Source organism: Stegostoma tigrinum, chromosome 10 (assembly GCF_030684315.1).
Source record: "Stegostoma tigrinum isolate sSteTig4 chromosome 10, sSteTig4.hap1, whole genome shotgun sequence".
NCBI classification, from domain to species: Eukaryota; Metazoa; Chordata; class Chondrichthyes; order Orectolobiformes; family Stegostomatidae; genus Stegostoma; species Stegostoma tigrinum.
This window is the reverse complement of record NC_081363.1, coordinates 39,758,839-39,774,709: the sequence shown is the minus strand read 5'-3', so window position 1 is coordinate 39,774,709 and position 15,871 is coordinate 39,758,839. Positions and strand designations below refer to the sequence as shown.

General features: G+C 39.9%; 1 protein-coding gene across 5 annotated transcripts in view; it reads right to left on the bottom strand.

The window, feature by feature from the left end:
- Positions 1 to 5,385: 5,385 nt before the first annotated feature.
- Positions 5,386 to 15,871, bottom strand: part of LOC125455708 (exocyst complex component 3-like) — a 60,105-nt gene continuing 49,619 nt past the window's right edge. For all 5 annotated transcript variants that reach the window (XM_048538046.2, XM_048538048.2, XM_048538049.2 and 2 more), the window contains 2 exons: positions 11,978 to 12,096; positions 5,386 to 7,718 (listed from right to left, as the gene is read on the bottom strand). In XM_048538046.2, the coding sequence (XP_048394003.2) occupies positions 7,544 to 7,718; positions 11,978 to 12,096 (294 nt within the window). In that variant the 3' untranslated portion in view covers positions 5,386 to 7,543. The remainder of the gene's footprint in view (positions 7,719 to 11,977; positions 12,097 to 15,871) is intronic.

The window sequence follows — 15,871 nt, the reverse complement described above, 5'->3', positions numbered from 1 at the left end:
TGTTACACATCACCATTGTACTTTATTTGCAGCATAAATACTTGGACATTGTGGTAGATTGCAGTTGAGGTTTATAACCTTTGCCGGTTTATCAAGAGGGCTGGTTGATACCGTGCCGGTTAAAAACAGTTTGCTGTATATAGGCATGAGAGCAGATTTAGGCCCTAGATGAACAGTAGCAGACATTTAAGGAGATATTCAATTTCTCACAAAGTATATTCTTGAGAGGGAGAATGTATGTGTGTGCATTGGGCGGGGAGTGTTGGGGCATGAGATTCCATGATTAAGCAAGCAAGTTAATAGCGAGTTTTGAGAAGATTTGTAGCTCAGTTCTGGATGTGAGTTTGCTCACTGAGCTGGAAGGTTAGTTTTCAGACGTTTCGTCACTATTCTAGGTAACATCATCAGTGAGCCTCCGACAAAGCGCTGGTGTTATGTCCCGCTTTCTATTTATCTGGTTAGGTTTCCTCGGGTTGGTGATGTCATTTCCTGTTCTTTTTCTCAGGGGATGGTAGATTGGCTCCAAATCAATTTGTTTGTTGATGGACATTAACAGACACTGAAAAAGCCGTCTTAGTAAGAGGATTAAATTACAACTTCCAGGATGCGGACAAGAAAGATTTCTTAGCAGCGTTAGAAGCAACACGGAAAGACAACAAACTCTCAGAAGAAACCCAGCAAACCATCAGACATACAGTCGCACCAACATTAAGCAGGAAAAAGAAAGAAAACACACTCAATACGCAAGAAAGGAAAGCCCTAAAAGGACTCAAAAGAGATAAAAACATCGTTATCCTACCTGCAGACAAAGCACGCTTGACAGTCATCTTAAACCGAACAGACTACATTGAGAAAGCGAACGCACTGCTTGCAGATACCGACACTTACCAACAGGTGGCGATAGACCTGACCCCACAACTAGAGAACCGAATCACAGCCTTATTCAAAAACTTCAAAAATCTGGAGAATTAAACAAGAGAGACTTCCAAAAAATGAAACCAGATGGATCCAGCACACCACGCTTCTACAGACTACCAAAAATTCACAAACCAGAAGCCCCCCTCAGGCCCATAGTGTTGCTACCTGGAACACCAACCTACAGATTAGCCAAGGAACTACACCAAAGACTAAAACACCTAGTAGAAGACTCACGCCACTCCATTCGCTCCACCCAAGAATCCTGAACACCAAAGACACCAAGATAGAAGAGGATGAAATAATGGTCTCCTTTGACGTAACAGCCCTGTTCACATTCATCAACATCAACCTGGGCAAAGAAACACTGACTACACTATTAGAAGAACCGAAGACACATACACCAGACACCATCAACCAAATCAGCAAGGACAACATCATCAAGCTAGTGCACCTATGCCTCACCACCCACTTCACTTTCAATAATAAAACCTACAGACAAACCGACGGAACACCCATGGGATCTCCGATATCAGGGCTCTTAGCAGAGGCAGTAACGCAGAGACTCGAACAAACAGCTCTGCCAATCATCCAACCCAAACTTTGGGTCCGCTACGTGGATGACACCTTTGTCATCACTAAACAAAACAAATTAGAGGAAACATTCAAGACCATCAATAATACCCTTACTGGCATAACATTCACAAAACAGGAGGAAAAGAACAACAAACTGCCATTCCTAGATGTCACAGTAGAGCGAACAGTCAATGGGGAACTTCAAACCAGCGTCTACAGGAAAACAACACATACGGACCAAATACTGAACTACAGGAGCAACCATCCCAACACCCACAAATGAAGCTGCATTAGAACATTATTTCAATGAGCCACCACACACTGCAGCACAGAGGAACTATGAAGAGCAGAGGAAAATCACCTATACAGCATATTCAAAAAAGACGGGTACCCAATGAACATAGGCCGCCAATTTCTCAGCAACAAACCCAAACAAACAGACAAAACGGGCTCAGAAACCATAACCACTCTCCCCTACATCAAAGACATTTCCGAAATGACTGCCAGACTACTCGGACCCCTTGGCATCAGGGTAGCCCACAAACCCACCAACACACTAAAACAGCAGCTAATGAACTTAAAAGACCCTATACAGACCACAAATAAAACGAACGTCATCTACAAAAGAACTTGCAAGAACTGTGACAAACACTACATTGGACAAACTGGCAGGAAGCTAGCCACCAGGATACATGAACATCAACTAGCCACAAAACGACATGACCCACTATCACTCGTATCCTTACACACAGATAAGGAAGGACACCACTTTGATTGGGACAACACATCCATCCTAGGACATGCCAAACAGAGACATGCACGAGAATTCCTAGAAGCGTGGCATTCCAACCGGAACTCCATCAACAAACACATTGATTTGGAGCCAATCTACCATCCCCTGAGAAAAAGAACAGGAAATGACATCACCAAACCCAAGGAAACCTAACCAGATGAATAGAAAGCGGGACATAACACCAGCGCTTCGTCGGAGGCTCACTGATGATGTTACCTAGAATGGTGACGAAACGTCTGAAAACTAACCTTCCAGCTCAGCGAGCAAACTCACATCCAGAAGGAAGTTAATTTTTGCCTTTATGGCATCACTAAGGCATACTGTATTGCAAATGTCAATGGCATGCTGGAGGATAGGGAACCTCCTAATGAACAACAAGGGGTAACTAAAAAGAATATAAAGAATGAAGGTGAATTACAAAAGACAACTGGTGCATAGTATAAAAACAGAAAGAAAAAGCTGTGCAATTTTGCTTGTGTGCAGCTGTCCCAAGGTTCCATGTGTGGCAATTAGCATCAGCACACTAATTGTGGCATTGACTTCCGGTTCCACTCACAGGCTTAAGAGGCCCACACAACTAGAAAGAAAATTTGAGAATTACAGAGAAGATTGTCTCTACAAGTATACAAAAAAGGAAGACAGTAGCTAAAGTGAATGCTGGTCACTTAAATGTTGAGAATGGGGAGCTATGGGGAGCTGAGATATCAGACAGATGCAAAAATCAATACTTTACCTCATTTTTCTTGGTAGAAGACACTAAAATCACTCCAATAATAACAGGTAATGCACAGGTTAAGGAAAGAGAACTTAAAACAATTGCCATCATTAGGTTAAAATGTGCTGAGCAAATTATTGGGAGTAAAGGCAGACATATCTCCAGAACCTGATGGCCTACATCTTATAGTCTAAAAGGAAGTTGCATCAGAGATAGTGGACGCTTGGTTATAACTTTCCAAAATATCTCTGGATTCTAGAAAGTTTCCAATGAATTTGAAACATGCTAATGCAATATTCCTCATTTCAAAATGGAGGCAGGAAGTAGGAAACTGTGGACCAGTTAGTTTAAGGAATTTGAATACATTATAAAGGAAATAGTAATGGGACACTTGGAAAATCAAACCACAGAAGTTGTGTCCAGAATTATTATCATTTCAGGTAGGGTAAAAAGTGTTGTAACTAGTTTGCTAGATTTCCTTGAAGATGTAACATGCAAAGTGGATAACACAAGTCCTGTAGCAATAGAATATCTGGAATTCCAGAAAACCATAACATTTAAGAGCTGAATTAGACCATTTAGTCCATTGAGTCTGATCTGCCATTTGACAACCCCTTAATTCCCAGGATCAGTCTATGAACTTCCTTTGGACAAATCCAATGCCAGCACATCCTTCCTTAGTAACAGACTCAAAATCGCTCTCAATATTCCAAATGTCGTCTGACCAGACCCTTGAATAATCTCAGAAGTATATCTCTACTCTTATATTCTAGCCAGCTTGAAAGCAATGCTAACACTGCCTTGAGAGAACCCATGTGGTCAGGGTGATTTATCCACCTTCAGATCTTTCAGCTTCCCCCGAAGCTTCTGCTTAGCGATGACCACTACACTCATATCTTCACCCTAACTCTCCTGAAGCAAATTCTTCACAGTTTCAAACATACTAGAGATCTCATTATACTGAAGTTAACTAAGTAAGATCACATGGAGAATTTTTGTGTTAACAATCCTTTATCAATGTGATCTTGCAAACATTTCTTGTGATTAAAATAGTCATATACTAGCCAATTATGAAACAAAAGCACACCTGTTTTGATGTTGTGATAAAGAATTCACTCAGCATAATAAGCTCTTTAAGGAAAAAGCACACATATTAAAAGAACAAAGTGTAGAGCTGGATGAACCCAGCAGGCCAAGCAAATCTTAGGAGCACAAAAGCTGATGTTTCGGGCCTAGATCCTTCATCAGAAAAGAGGGATGGGGAGAGGCTTTTGAAATAAATCGGGAGAGAGGGAGTGGCAGATCGAAGAGATAGAGGAGAAGATAGGTGGAGAGGAGACAGCCAAGTTAAAGGGGTGGGAATGGAGCCTGTAGAGGTGACTGGAGGTGGGGAGGGGATGTCAGTCCGGGGAGGCCAAACAGGTCAAGGGGGCAGGATGAGATTGGAAGGCAGGAAATGGAGGTGCGGCTTGAGGTGGGAGGAGGGGATAGGTGAGAGGAAGAACAGGTTAGGGAGGTGGGGACAAGCTGGTCTGGCTTTGGGATGCAGTGGAGGAGGGGGTTTTTGCTCAGTTCGCAATAATCAATTGCACCTCCCTGTCATGAACCATTTCAACTCCCCCTCCCATTCCTTAGACGACATGTCCATCATGGGCCTCCTGCATTGCCACAACGATGCCACCTGAAGGTTGCAGGAACAGCAACTCATATTCCGCTTGGGAACCCTGCAGCCCAATGGTATCAATGTGGATTTCACAAGCTCAAAGATATCCCCTTCCCTCCACTGCATCCCAAAACCAGCCCAGCTCATCCCCGCCTCCCTAACCTGTTCTTCCTCTCACCTATCCCCTCCTCCCACCTCAAGCCGTGCCTCACATACCTACCTTCTAACTTCATCCCGCCCCCTTGACCTGTCCATCCTCCCCGGATTGACCTATCCCCTCCCTGCCTCCCAACCTGCACTCACCTCCACAGGCTCCATCCTGCCCCTTTAACTTGTCTGTCTCCTCTCCACCTATCTTCTCCCCTATCCATCTTCAATCTGCCTCCCCTTCTCCCCATCCCCCTTTTCCAGAAAGTCAGCTTTTCTACTCCTCTGATGCTGCTTGGCCTGCTGTGTTCATCCAGCTCCACACTTTGTTATCTCGCATTGTCCAGCATCTGCAGTTCCCATTATCTTTCTCACTTATTAAAAGAACTGCAGTCTAGCGAAAGTTCTACTCAAAAAAGCAGAACTAATCAATAAAGGAAACAGTCTCACATCCTATATTGCACATCTTTCAAGTGATATTTTTTCTATTCCATAGCATGTCAGAAGTACTGTAAATATTTGAATAAAAACAAACTCTGCAGATGCTGAAATTTTTTATTCAAAAATAATCTGCCCAAAATGCTGAGGGTGTCAGACAACATCTGTTGAGAAGAAATAAGCATAATGTTTCACATTGATGATCAGCCTGATTATTTCCAGCACATTTGTTTTAATTATAGATACATTTATAATTTTTAGATGAAATTCTCTTGGTGTAAAGGAATTTGTGAAGATTTTCATGCATGTTGCTATCGTAAATATTGTTGCCAAAGCCACAAACTTGGCAAGATTGGATGATGCTTTTAAAAGTTATCTTCAGTTGACTGAATCAACTCAAGAAGGAATCTCTGAACTGCATCTTCAAGTGGCTAAGTATGGGTTCATAGCAAGTTCATGACTTCAGCTATGCAATCAATGTTCAGTGATTTCCAAAAATTATTCAGCTTGATCACAGTTGTTTAAATATGTCATGCAAGACAACTATTATGCTTTTGGATTCCTAGACTGGGTGTTTCTCTTGGTTTCAGCATCATCAGTGTTTCCAAATAACCTGGATGTATCTTCATTTTTTCAATATCTCGGTAAAAGTAGCACAATTTCAGAATCAAAAAAAATTTGTCACAATGCCATCAGTAACCAAAAGATTATCTGGCTATACATTAGCAGAGATAGTTATTGATTATTAAAGAGGCTTGTAAACTATATTTTGCATGACAAAATATTTTCAATAATTGCAAACTTTCTATTTTCTGAAATAACAGATTTCTACTGTTCTCTCACCATAATTTGATTCTCGAAACATGACTGCTCTTGTTCTACTTCTTAAATTATCACCATTGAACGGTGATTTTGGTTCATCATTCTACTGGCTTCAGACTAATTACTATTGTGATGGACTCATACAGGCACCAAGACCAAGGCAGGATGGAGGCTTTCTTTTTAAAAACAAAGGAAGAGTGTCTAGAAGCCTCAGCATGCTGGATGCTTTAAATTTTAAAACTGAGATTGACAGACATTTTTAGGTAACAAAGATATACTGGAAGAAAGAGTAAAATTGATCAACAAGTGTGTAACAGGAGCAATTGTACAGCCTGCTCCTACTGTTATATATCCCTTTCCGTGTAATCTCTCCCATTCTACTGCATTTACTCCACTCCAAACATTGTGTTTGTCTGATTCTGGCCTTTTGTGCAAGCTCCCTCCTTTCACCTCACAAATCATGACTTTGCCATCTGTTATCTAAATGCTATGCTTCCAAATCACCCCTTTATAACCCTCTGCATCCTCACCACTGGCCCTTAACATAATGCCCTTCTTAAAGCCATCTCTCTGACCAACCAATATGCACTTAAATATTTCCTCTGTTGTTTGGTCACATCTCTATTGCCTAAAGGAAATGTTTTTTAGTGTTAAGCAAATTCTAGAAAAACTATAATGTTATTTGGTGCTGTATGTACGAGCACCTAAATGTTATTCCTTCAAAATCATCTTGTTTCAACCTCAAAGTTACCATTACTTGAAGGAAAGAACCTAATTATGTACAGCAGACAAAATTTTTCATTTTTGCTGCAACAGCTTCCATTTAAAGTTGAGTGAAAGAAAACTGTAATCTCAAATGTAGGTTGAACACACTTCCATTGGTTCACATCTCAACTTCCTATCAAGGCTTGTGCTCTCAAATGATAAATGTAAAGTTTTGGTTAAGATAAGTAATCCAAAGTGAATTAAAGTTCATGTTTTTCCTTAGATTCTGCTTTTCTACAGATGGCCCTATTTCTAAAACTAGCCCATGCTCCTCTTCGTAGTTTTACTCAATAATATTGGAACAGAAATTGTCAATGATTCCTTGTAAAAGGAGTATGGCGCATGGCTAGAATTTTTCTTATCTCCCCAGCAGACAAAAACTATATTTGAAAGCTTTCTACTTACTTTACTATTTGACAGAATTCATTACTATGGAATCAAGATGCCAAATATTCAAATCTTCCTTTCCAATAAAACTAATTCTCTTATTATCATTTACAGGCAGTCTGAATATAATAGCTAAATCATGTCAATGTAGTGAAAATTTTAAGACAAACAGCAAAGAGTAGAAGACCGACAGATTTTAAAATAAACAAATAAATGAAATTTTTAGATCAACACAGCCATTATGTATCGGATGCATCTATATTAACACATTGTGCCCAAGCATGCTTGGTAAGTTTAAAATACATTAAAACTCTCATGTAAATTAAGACATGCAGTTCAGTTGTCCCTCCATTTTAATTTCTTCAAAAAGAGGGTGGGACAGTGTTACTGAGTCTTCTGATTCTTTTAACACTTGGTTGAAATACTTAATTAAGTTGCTTTTCCTTTTTCCTCTCAATATTCCACGAAAATGAAGAAGGGCTAAAAGATGTTTTTCACTGTAAATTAGAGGAACATAGACATTAGAAGAATGTTTTCATAAACTAGAAGATTAATTTTAAATGTTTGGCTGAACATACATATAATAAAGGCACCAAGGATAACAGTTCACAAAGAATTCAAGCAGATAACAGCAGGAGTAAAGGAAAAGGTGGTGTAGTGGGGCAGGAATTAGGTTGAGTTTACTTTAGAGGAGAGCTGTAAAATGGTGTAGAGATGAAAGAGATTAAGTGAAGGTCAAAAGAGAAGCCTTTAATGAGGCCAGAGATAATGGTAGCGGGCTCAGCTTCAGTTTAGTAGCCAAGAACAAATGTAAGAGAGAGATAGAAAGGAAGTGGTTATAGTAGCATGCTGGAAACAGTAAATCAGGAATTGAAAGTTGGTGGCTGAAAAGAACTCAAGAAAGTTAGTTACCAGATCTGCGTGGTGGCTCAGTGGTTAGCACTGCTGCCTCACATCACTAAGAACCTGGGTTCAATTCTACCCTCAGATGGCTATTTGTGTGCAGTTTGCACATTGTCCCCATATCTATGCAGGTTTTTTCCTCCGACAGTCGAACAGGTGCAGGTTAGGTGGATTAGCTATGGGAAAAGCAGGGTGACAGAGATTTGGTGTGGGGGGGGGGGGGGGTGGTGGGAGGGATATGCTCCTAGGAGGGTCAATGTGGATTCAATGGACCGCTTTCACCCTGTAGAGATTCTATGATTCTATGTATGGCAGCTAAATTTGCTAATTACAAGAATAGGTAAGAAAACAAGCTGTGAAGAGGTCCCAAGGACCCTACAAATGGATATAGATAGGTTTAGTGAGCGGGCAAAGATCTGGCAAATGAAGTGTATGGGGGAAAAGTGATAATGGGAACTGCAGATGCTGCAGAATCGAAGATAACAAAGTGTGAAGCTGGATGAACACAGCAGGCCAAGCAGCATCTCAGGAGCACAGAAGCTGTCGTTTTGGGCCTAGACCCTCCATCAGAAGCATACAGGGGGTTCTGCTACAACAGGTGTTCCATCAATGCAAATTGGCTACAATGCGACTGACAATTAGGGGAATGCTAGTTCTAAAACACAAACTTGTGTTGGCTATAATACGACTCCATCGGTGTGCAAAATAGGTTGGATGACTGGACAATTTTTTTCTGACCTTACTGTTGTTTTAGAAGATGTCTTTAGAAAGTATTGCAGGGAAAAAAAATTAGATTCCAAAGATTCTCCTCATCCTGGATAATGTGCCAAGCCATCCTCCCACCATCGATGAACTTCATGAAAACATCAAAGTGCTATTTCTAACCCCAAGCAGAACCTCTCTCCTTTAACCCATGGACCAGGGTGCAATGGAGGAGCAGGGAAATTGACGTTTTAGGTCGGGACTCTTCTTCAGAAACGTCCCAACCCGAAACATCAACTTCCCTGCTCCTCTGATGGTGCCTGACCTGCTGTGTTCCTCCGGCTCCACATGGTTATTCTGACTCCAGCATCTGCAGTTCTTAATATCTCTGACCAGGGTGCAATTGCTGCTTTTAAAGCTTATTATTTAAGGTGCATATTTAATTAAGGCTGATTGCAGACAGTGAGGGGGATAAGGACAGGTTTTTCCAATTTTGGAAGAGCTTTAACATCAAGAATGCAATTGATACTATCATGGAGGCCTGGGGTGATGTCAGAAAAGGATTGCTTGCATGCAGTTTGGTGGAAGTTTCTCCCAGACTTTTTTTTACAAGGTTTTAATCCTTTGATCCATCAGCGGAGCTTCCAAGAAATAAAGAACATTATGTTGATCTTGCAAAAAAGTGAATTTGAAGAAGTTGGGAATGAGAATGTTGAAAAGCTGCTTGAGTTCGACTGTCAAGACCGCTTTGCAGCTGATCTACAACAAATTGTCACCGAGGGGGAAGTGGAAGCTGCAGATGAAGAAAATGAAGCACCACATGTGCTTATCACTTCTGTTTCGTCTTCTATCCTGAGGGAAATTGAAAAACAGTTGCAGCTCTTAGAGGAGAACGATTACAGTGCACAACGCAGCAGGGTAGCAGTTAGTGGAATAAGATCTTATTTGGCACCCTATGAACAACTTCTTCATGAAAGAAGAAAAAGAACAAAGCAGCAAAAAACTGGATATTGTTTTTAAGCCAACCCCTAAGAAACAGTCAGAAGGTAATGAACCACAGTCATCCACTTCTGGGTTAACTATTTTTCACCCTAACCCTGCAACCACAACTGCACCTGAAGGTGATGATGACAATGACCCTCAGCCCCTGCTTTAATAATGGAATAACCTCATAACCTCGTCCATCAAATCATCTTGACATTTTTTCAAGGTGTTAAATTTAATTTTATTTTATTATTAGATATGAATTAAAATTTATTCAAACGGTCCAATCCTTTGTGTTAGGCTTTTGAGAGATTTTGAGTAATTTTTTTTGGTGGTCTGCCCCTAACCCTGCTTTTCTCGTCGGCCTCACTATTTATATAGCGCAATTTTCTACAGCACAATGTTGCATTGGAGCACAACTACTGCAATATTGCAGAACTCCTTGTACTTCACAAGGAAGTGTGAAGTTGTCCATTTTGGCAGAAACAAAAAATAGAAGCATATTATGTAACCGGTGACAGGTTGCAGAACTCAGATACAGAGAGATCCTAGTGAATGAATTGCAGAAGATTAGTATTAAGATAAAGCAAGTAATTAGTAAAATTAAGAGAATGTTTTGTTTTATTGTGAGGGGAATTGGATGCCAGGGTAGGGAGATTATGCTTCAATTATATAGGACAGCATCTGGAGTACTGTGTACAGTACTTGTTACCATACTTCTGGAGGTATGTTAATGCATTGGAAGCAGTTCAGAGACTGTTTGGTAGGCTAGTACATAGAATGAGAGGACTGCCTTATGAGGATAGGCTAGACAGGCTAGGACTGTGTGCTTTAGAATTTAAAAAAAGAGTCAAAGGTGACTTAACTGAAACATACAAAGATCCTGAAGGGACTGACTGGGGAGATGTTGTAAGGATGTTTCTTCTTGTCAGAGAATCTAGAACCGGGATCATAGTTTAAAACTAAGGAGACACTCATTTTAAACAGAGTTGAGGAAACTTTTTTTGAGGGTTGAGTGTTTTTGGAATTTCCTTCTTCAAAAAACAATGAATGCTGTATCTATAGTTTTAAGGCAGAGGTAAAAACATCCTTGATTACCAAGGGATTAAAGGTTATCAAGAATATGTAAAAGTGTAGGAGTTGACATTAATATCAAATCAAACATGATATTATGAAATGGCAAAGCAGGCTCAAATGACCAAATGGCCTATTCTTGTTCATTTTCTGTACGTAGATGGCAGAAATTAGGTGAGCCATACAGTGTTCATAACCAGAGAACTGAGAGAAAACGATACCAAACCTAAACTACTTTAGCATATTTATACTCAATAATTTAATCAAACTATGGTTCAAAATTGATTGCTGAACAATCCAAAAGGTCTGGCCAAATACTCAATATACGATTTCAGTGCGTGTATTTCTGTACTGGAAAAGCAAAGGTCAAGTGCTGGATTTTATGCTCCTCGCCAGTGCGTAAAGGTGGGTGTGGGTGCATAGAAAATACAGCAGTGGTCGGTCTTCCATTCACTGGACCACACTGATTTGACTCACATTTTACTGGGGATACTTTTGTGCAGCCTGCCCATATTTAAGTCCATTGAAATCCTTAAGTGGTCAATTAATGGTTAGTAAAGTGCCTCGTCCAGTTCCACTGCTACTTCACCCATGGCTGGTGGTGGGCCACCTCAAGTGAATAGTAAGGCAGCTGTTGCTGGGTTCTCTATACCTGTCAGAGGCATTCTTCCCCAAGCTCACACCACCCTACCGCCAAGCCCAGCCTCTCAAACATGGTCTCCAATTCCTCTTGCTGGGGGCTGCCAGTGTGAATTTCATCATAGTTCATACATAGATGGATATTGGCTTCCATTAGCTCTGTTCTCTTCTGGGCTGTATGCAACATGTGCACTAGCAACTGCTCAAACCTGGTGTTGCTGGGACTACATAAATATCTGTCAATTGGACAGACTGGTTGCTCGCCAAGTCTTGGCCTATGGTCATGTTGGCTATTTGACAGATAGGGTCTCAACTCAGCATCCGCAGAAGGTGGGGTTGTGGTGGGAGTCAGTCGGATGGGGTTCTTTGAAGAATTTAACACCACCCCGAAAAGTCCTTAAAACAGTATTAAAAGTATATCTGGGTAAATTTAATACAAAGCACACCAATTTACCCAATGTCTGGATAGTCCATATATAATGTTTTCAGTTTTGTCTCAAGTTCACTTTTGTCTGAACTGATAAAATCAGGCAACTCTTGGGCTAAAGGCAAAAGCCACAAAGCAGTACTTCCCTGGAAAACAAGAGATTTAGTTCATTAGTCTGGTAAGGCAAAATGTGTTACTTGTACTGATGCACTTCACAAGTTTTATCTATCTTCTACCACAGTGACTGGTGATATTAAAATTTATAAGCTAATAGTTTATACAGTCGTCAACCAATATGATGTGCATCTACATTTTTAGAACTTACCAGAAATTGTAACAGGATTACAGTGCTGTTTGGCTAATGAAACCATTTTCAAAACACGATTTTTTGGGGAGGTTCTATATCTACAGTTTATTCCCTGAAACATACTTCTGTTACTTTAATGATAAAATCTGCAATGATATTTTACTTCACTTATCTGACACTGCCCTTTGGGATTTCTGACATGTACCTTAGAAAATGCCAATATTTGTAAGTGGAGTTTCCTAAAACAAGCGACCAAGTAAGCTACACCTTTCATCAGGATAAATTTCAAGTGAAATTTAGGCATCTACTAAAAGCAGCGATTAATAGAAACACAAAAAGTCAGACACAAAATTAGCAAATTTCAAATAACGTGACAGTTCAGAATGTGATGGAAGTTCATGATACATTATTATTATTTGGCAACTTGGGTTTAAAGCGGATTAAGAATAGATTTCAGTTGAGTAAAATGTCTATTTTGTTTTATATACAGCAGAAAGTCACTCAGAACAGACAGCTAAAATTAGTATCCCAAATAAAAAAGACTTTTAGTTGAATGTCTTGCATAAAACCACCCTCCAAGGAAGTAATTACAGTACTAAAGTAATTGCTGACTGGAATTTTAAACCTTTAGAGGGAAGAGGGAAGAGGGACTGAAAGAGGTTCATTTCAGTGACAGAGGTTTATAACATGAGAAGTATTCTTAGTGGAAGTCCCCAAACCATTCAGGACAGGGTTGGAGGTGGTATCCTGAGTCACTTAGAAGAAAACTGCAGGAGCCATGATGCCACCCAAAGGCAGCAGGAACAGGACCTAATATTCCACCTGGGAAACCTGCAGCCCAATGGCCTCAAAGAGGACTTTACAAGCTTCAAAATCTCCCCATCCCGGACCTCATTCCAAGACCAGCCCAGTTCATCCCGGCTTTCTTGACCTGTCCATCTTTTCTCTCACTTAACTGACCAAGCCCCATCTCCACTTCCTACCTACTAGCCTCATCCCCACCTCCTTGACCTGGGCATCTTCCCATCCACCTACTTACCCCTCGCTCCTCACTGACCAACCCGCATCCTAACTCCATACCTACATGCACCTTTACTGGCTTCATCCCTGCCTCCTTGACCAGTCCGTCTTTTCTCCATCCATTTGCACCTCTATCCACCTTATACATTCGCCTCCTCCTCTCTATTTCAGAGACCCCTTCCTCTCCCCCATTTCTGAAGGAGGGTCCAGACCCAAAACGTCAGCTTTCCTGCTCCTCTGATGCTGCCTGGCCTGCTGTGTTCATCCAACTCTACACCTTGTTATTCTCAGACTCCAGCATCAGCAGTTCCCACTATCTCTGCAGAAGCAAACATCTGTGAACGTGTAAGAGAGAAAGACATCCTACAGTGCTGTCATTAAGCTTTGGTTGTCTAAGCCTGTTGTTGGGGTAGAAGCCATGAAGCTTTCTAACATTTCCAATGAGATGACTTTAGCTAGTTCTTGTATGGTGTGAACATAGTTCACATGTTTTCCTTTTGTGCAATAAACATTTTTGTTCTTCCATTTAAAGTTATGTTCTTTTGTTTTGGTAAGCTCTTGTTAACATGTTTAGTCACTAATCTACACTGTAAACAAAAAACAAAAACAAATATCATCTGATCTCACTCAGGGATCTGATTTGTCCAGTTTTACCACCAGCTGGGATCATTACGAGAAGGAATAGTGAATAAATAAATTAGATATAGTTTGTTTATTAAAAGTGTTGCTAATTAATTACCTCTATTTCGATTAAATGAATATCTGATGCTTTGAAAGGAGAAAGACATGTTTTCACATGAATGAGATGGAGATAATATATGGATTTAAAATATTATGATCCTAGCTGATGTTATTACGAGACATGTCGGATCCCAGACTGAAACCCAACTTGACGAATCATATTTTATGAAGTTTTAGTATTAACAAAGTTGCCTCTTACTGACATAAACACACAATTTTAATTTTAAAATAAAACAAATTTATTTAGCAAAGGAAATGAAGATTAAATACAATAAACCAAGTTATTTACTTATAAATTCAGGATAGGACATTACACAGTGAAGTATAATCTCATTTAGCCCAAAAACACTTTTCAAGTCCAAAATATATCTCCTATAAAGTACTATACAGTACCCATTTTATATTCTTCACATCACAGGGAGAAAGTCTTTTCCTAACACCTTGATAATGTTATGGTAACTATTGTGTTAAATCCTAGACTAAAACCTCAGATAACTTATTTCTGGTTATCATACACCTAAGTTTAAATGCACTCAGTTTCAAATCCTCTTCAGAATTTTATCCCAACATTTCTAGGTTGTGACTGTCACAAACTCCTTGGTCCAAGATAATCTAGTTTCACTATATGTCATCTTTCCCAGGAGCACTGCTCTGTCCAGGTAACTCTTTCTAAGGGTTTCACGGAATCACCAAAAATTAGGGGGAGATAAAAAGAACATGCTAGAGATATTTCCTAAAGCTTTAAAAAAATACTTTCTAACCTTCTAAACTGAAACTTGTCTAACTTATTTTGTCCTAAAACTCTGCGTCAATGTGTACAACAGGATAGGGCTTAAAACCATTCTAAAAGAAATCACCATATCTACAGAAACATTTACAAGCTAATGACATAGGCCATTAGGGTCTGGGAGCCTGCTTACCTTTACTCCCAATGATTTTATTAGTACTTTTTCACCTAATGATTGAAATTGTTTTAAGTTCCTCCATTTCTTTAACTTCTACATTACCCATCACTACTGGGATGGTTTCAGTGTTCTCTGGCATGAAAACTACTACCATTTCAGTGTCTTCCATTAACAACTCCCCAGTCTTGTCCTCTACGGGACCAATATTTACTTTAGGTAGTCTCTTCTGTTTTGTATACTTATAGATAACATTCCCTCTAAGTTTATTCCTAGTTGCACGAGCTTCTATGGTCTGTGTGTGGAACCAAAAGTCAATGTGCGATAAGTGTGCCGAGGCGGAGGGCTGTAAATGGAACCTTGAAGGTGGCTCTGCACACTTGCAATTCTACACCTTAAAGGGAATGTTACTTATAGAAGCTCTTGCTATTTGTTTTTGTACCTTGTGCTAATTTTCTTTTATAATTCACCTTCATTCTTATTACTTTTTTCAGTTGCCCTTTGTTGATCTTTAAAAGGTTCCCACTCTTCCAGCCTGCCACTTGACTTTGTAATATGGTATGCCTCAGATTTTGTCTTTATAATAAGTTAATGAGCTTCCTTGCTTAGCTATGGATGATCTTTTCTCAAGCTCACAATTTTTTTTTCCTTTCTGGAATAGCATTTAGCTGGGAGCAATTGAGTTTTTCCTTAAACACATGCCACTGCTCATCAACTGTCCCCACTTTTTAGTTTTCCTTCCCAGTGCACTTGGGCCAAATGTTTCCTCATGTCTGTGGAATTATCTTTCGTTAACTACAGAACAATAGTGCAGTACTCTAGTTTCTTGCCCTTGAATTGAATTTTAACTTCTATCATGCTATGATTACTCTTCCCTATAAGACCCATTACAATGGGATTAATTAATTCCACCGCATTACTCGATACCAAATCCAGAACAGGCTGGTTTCT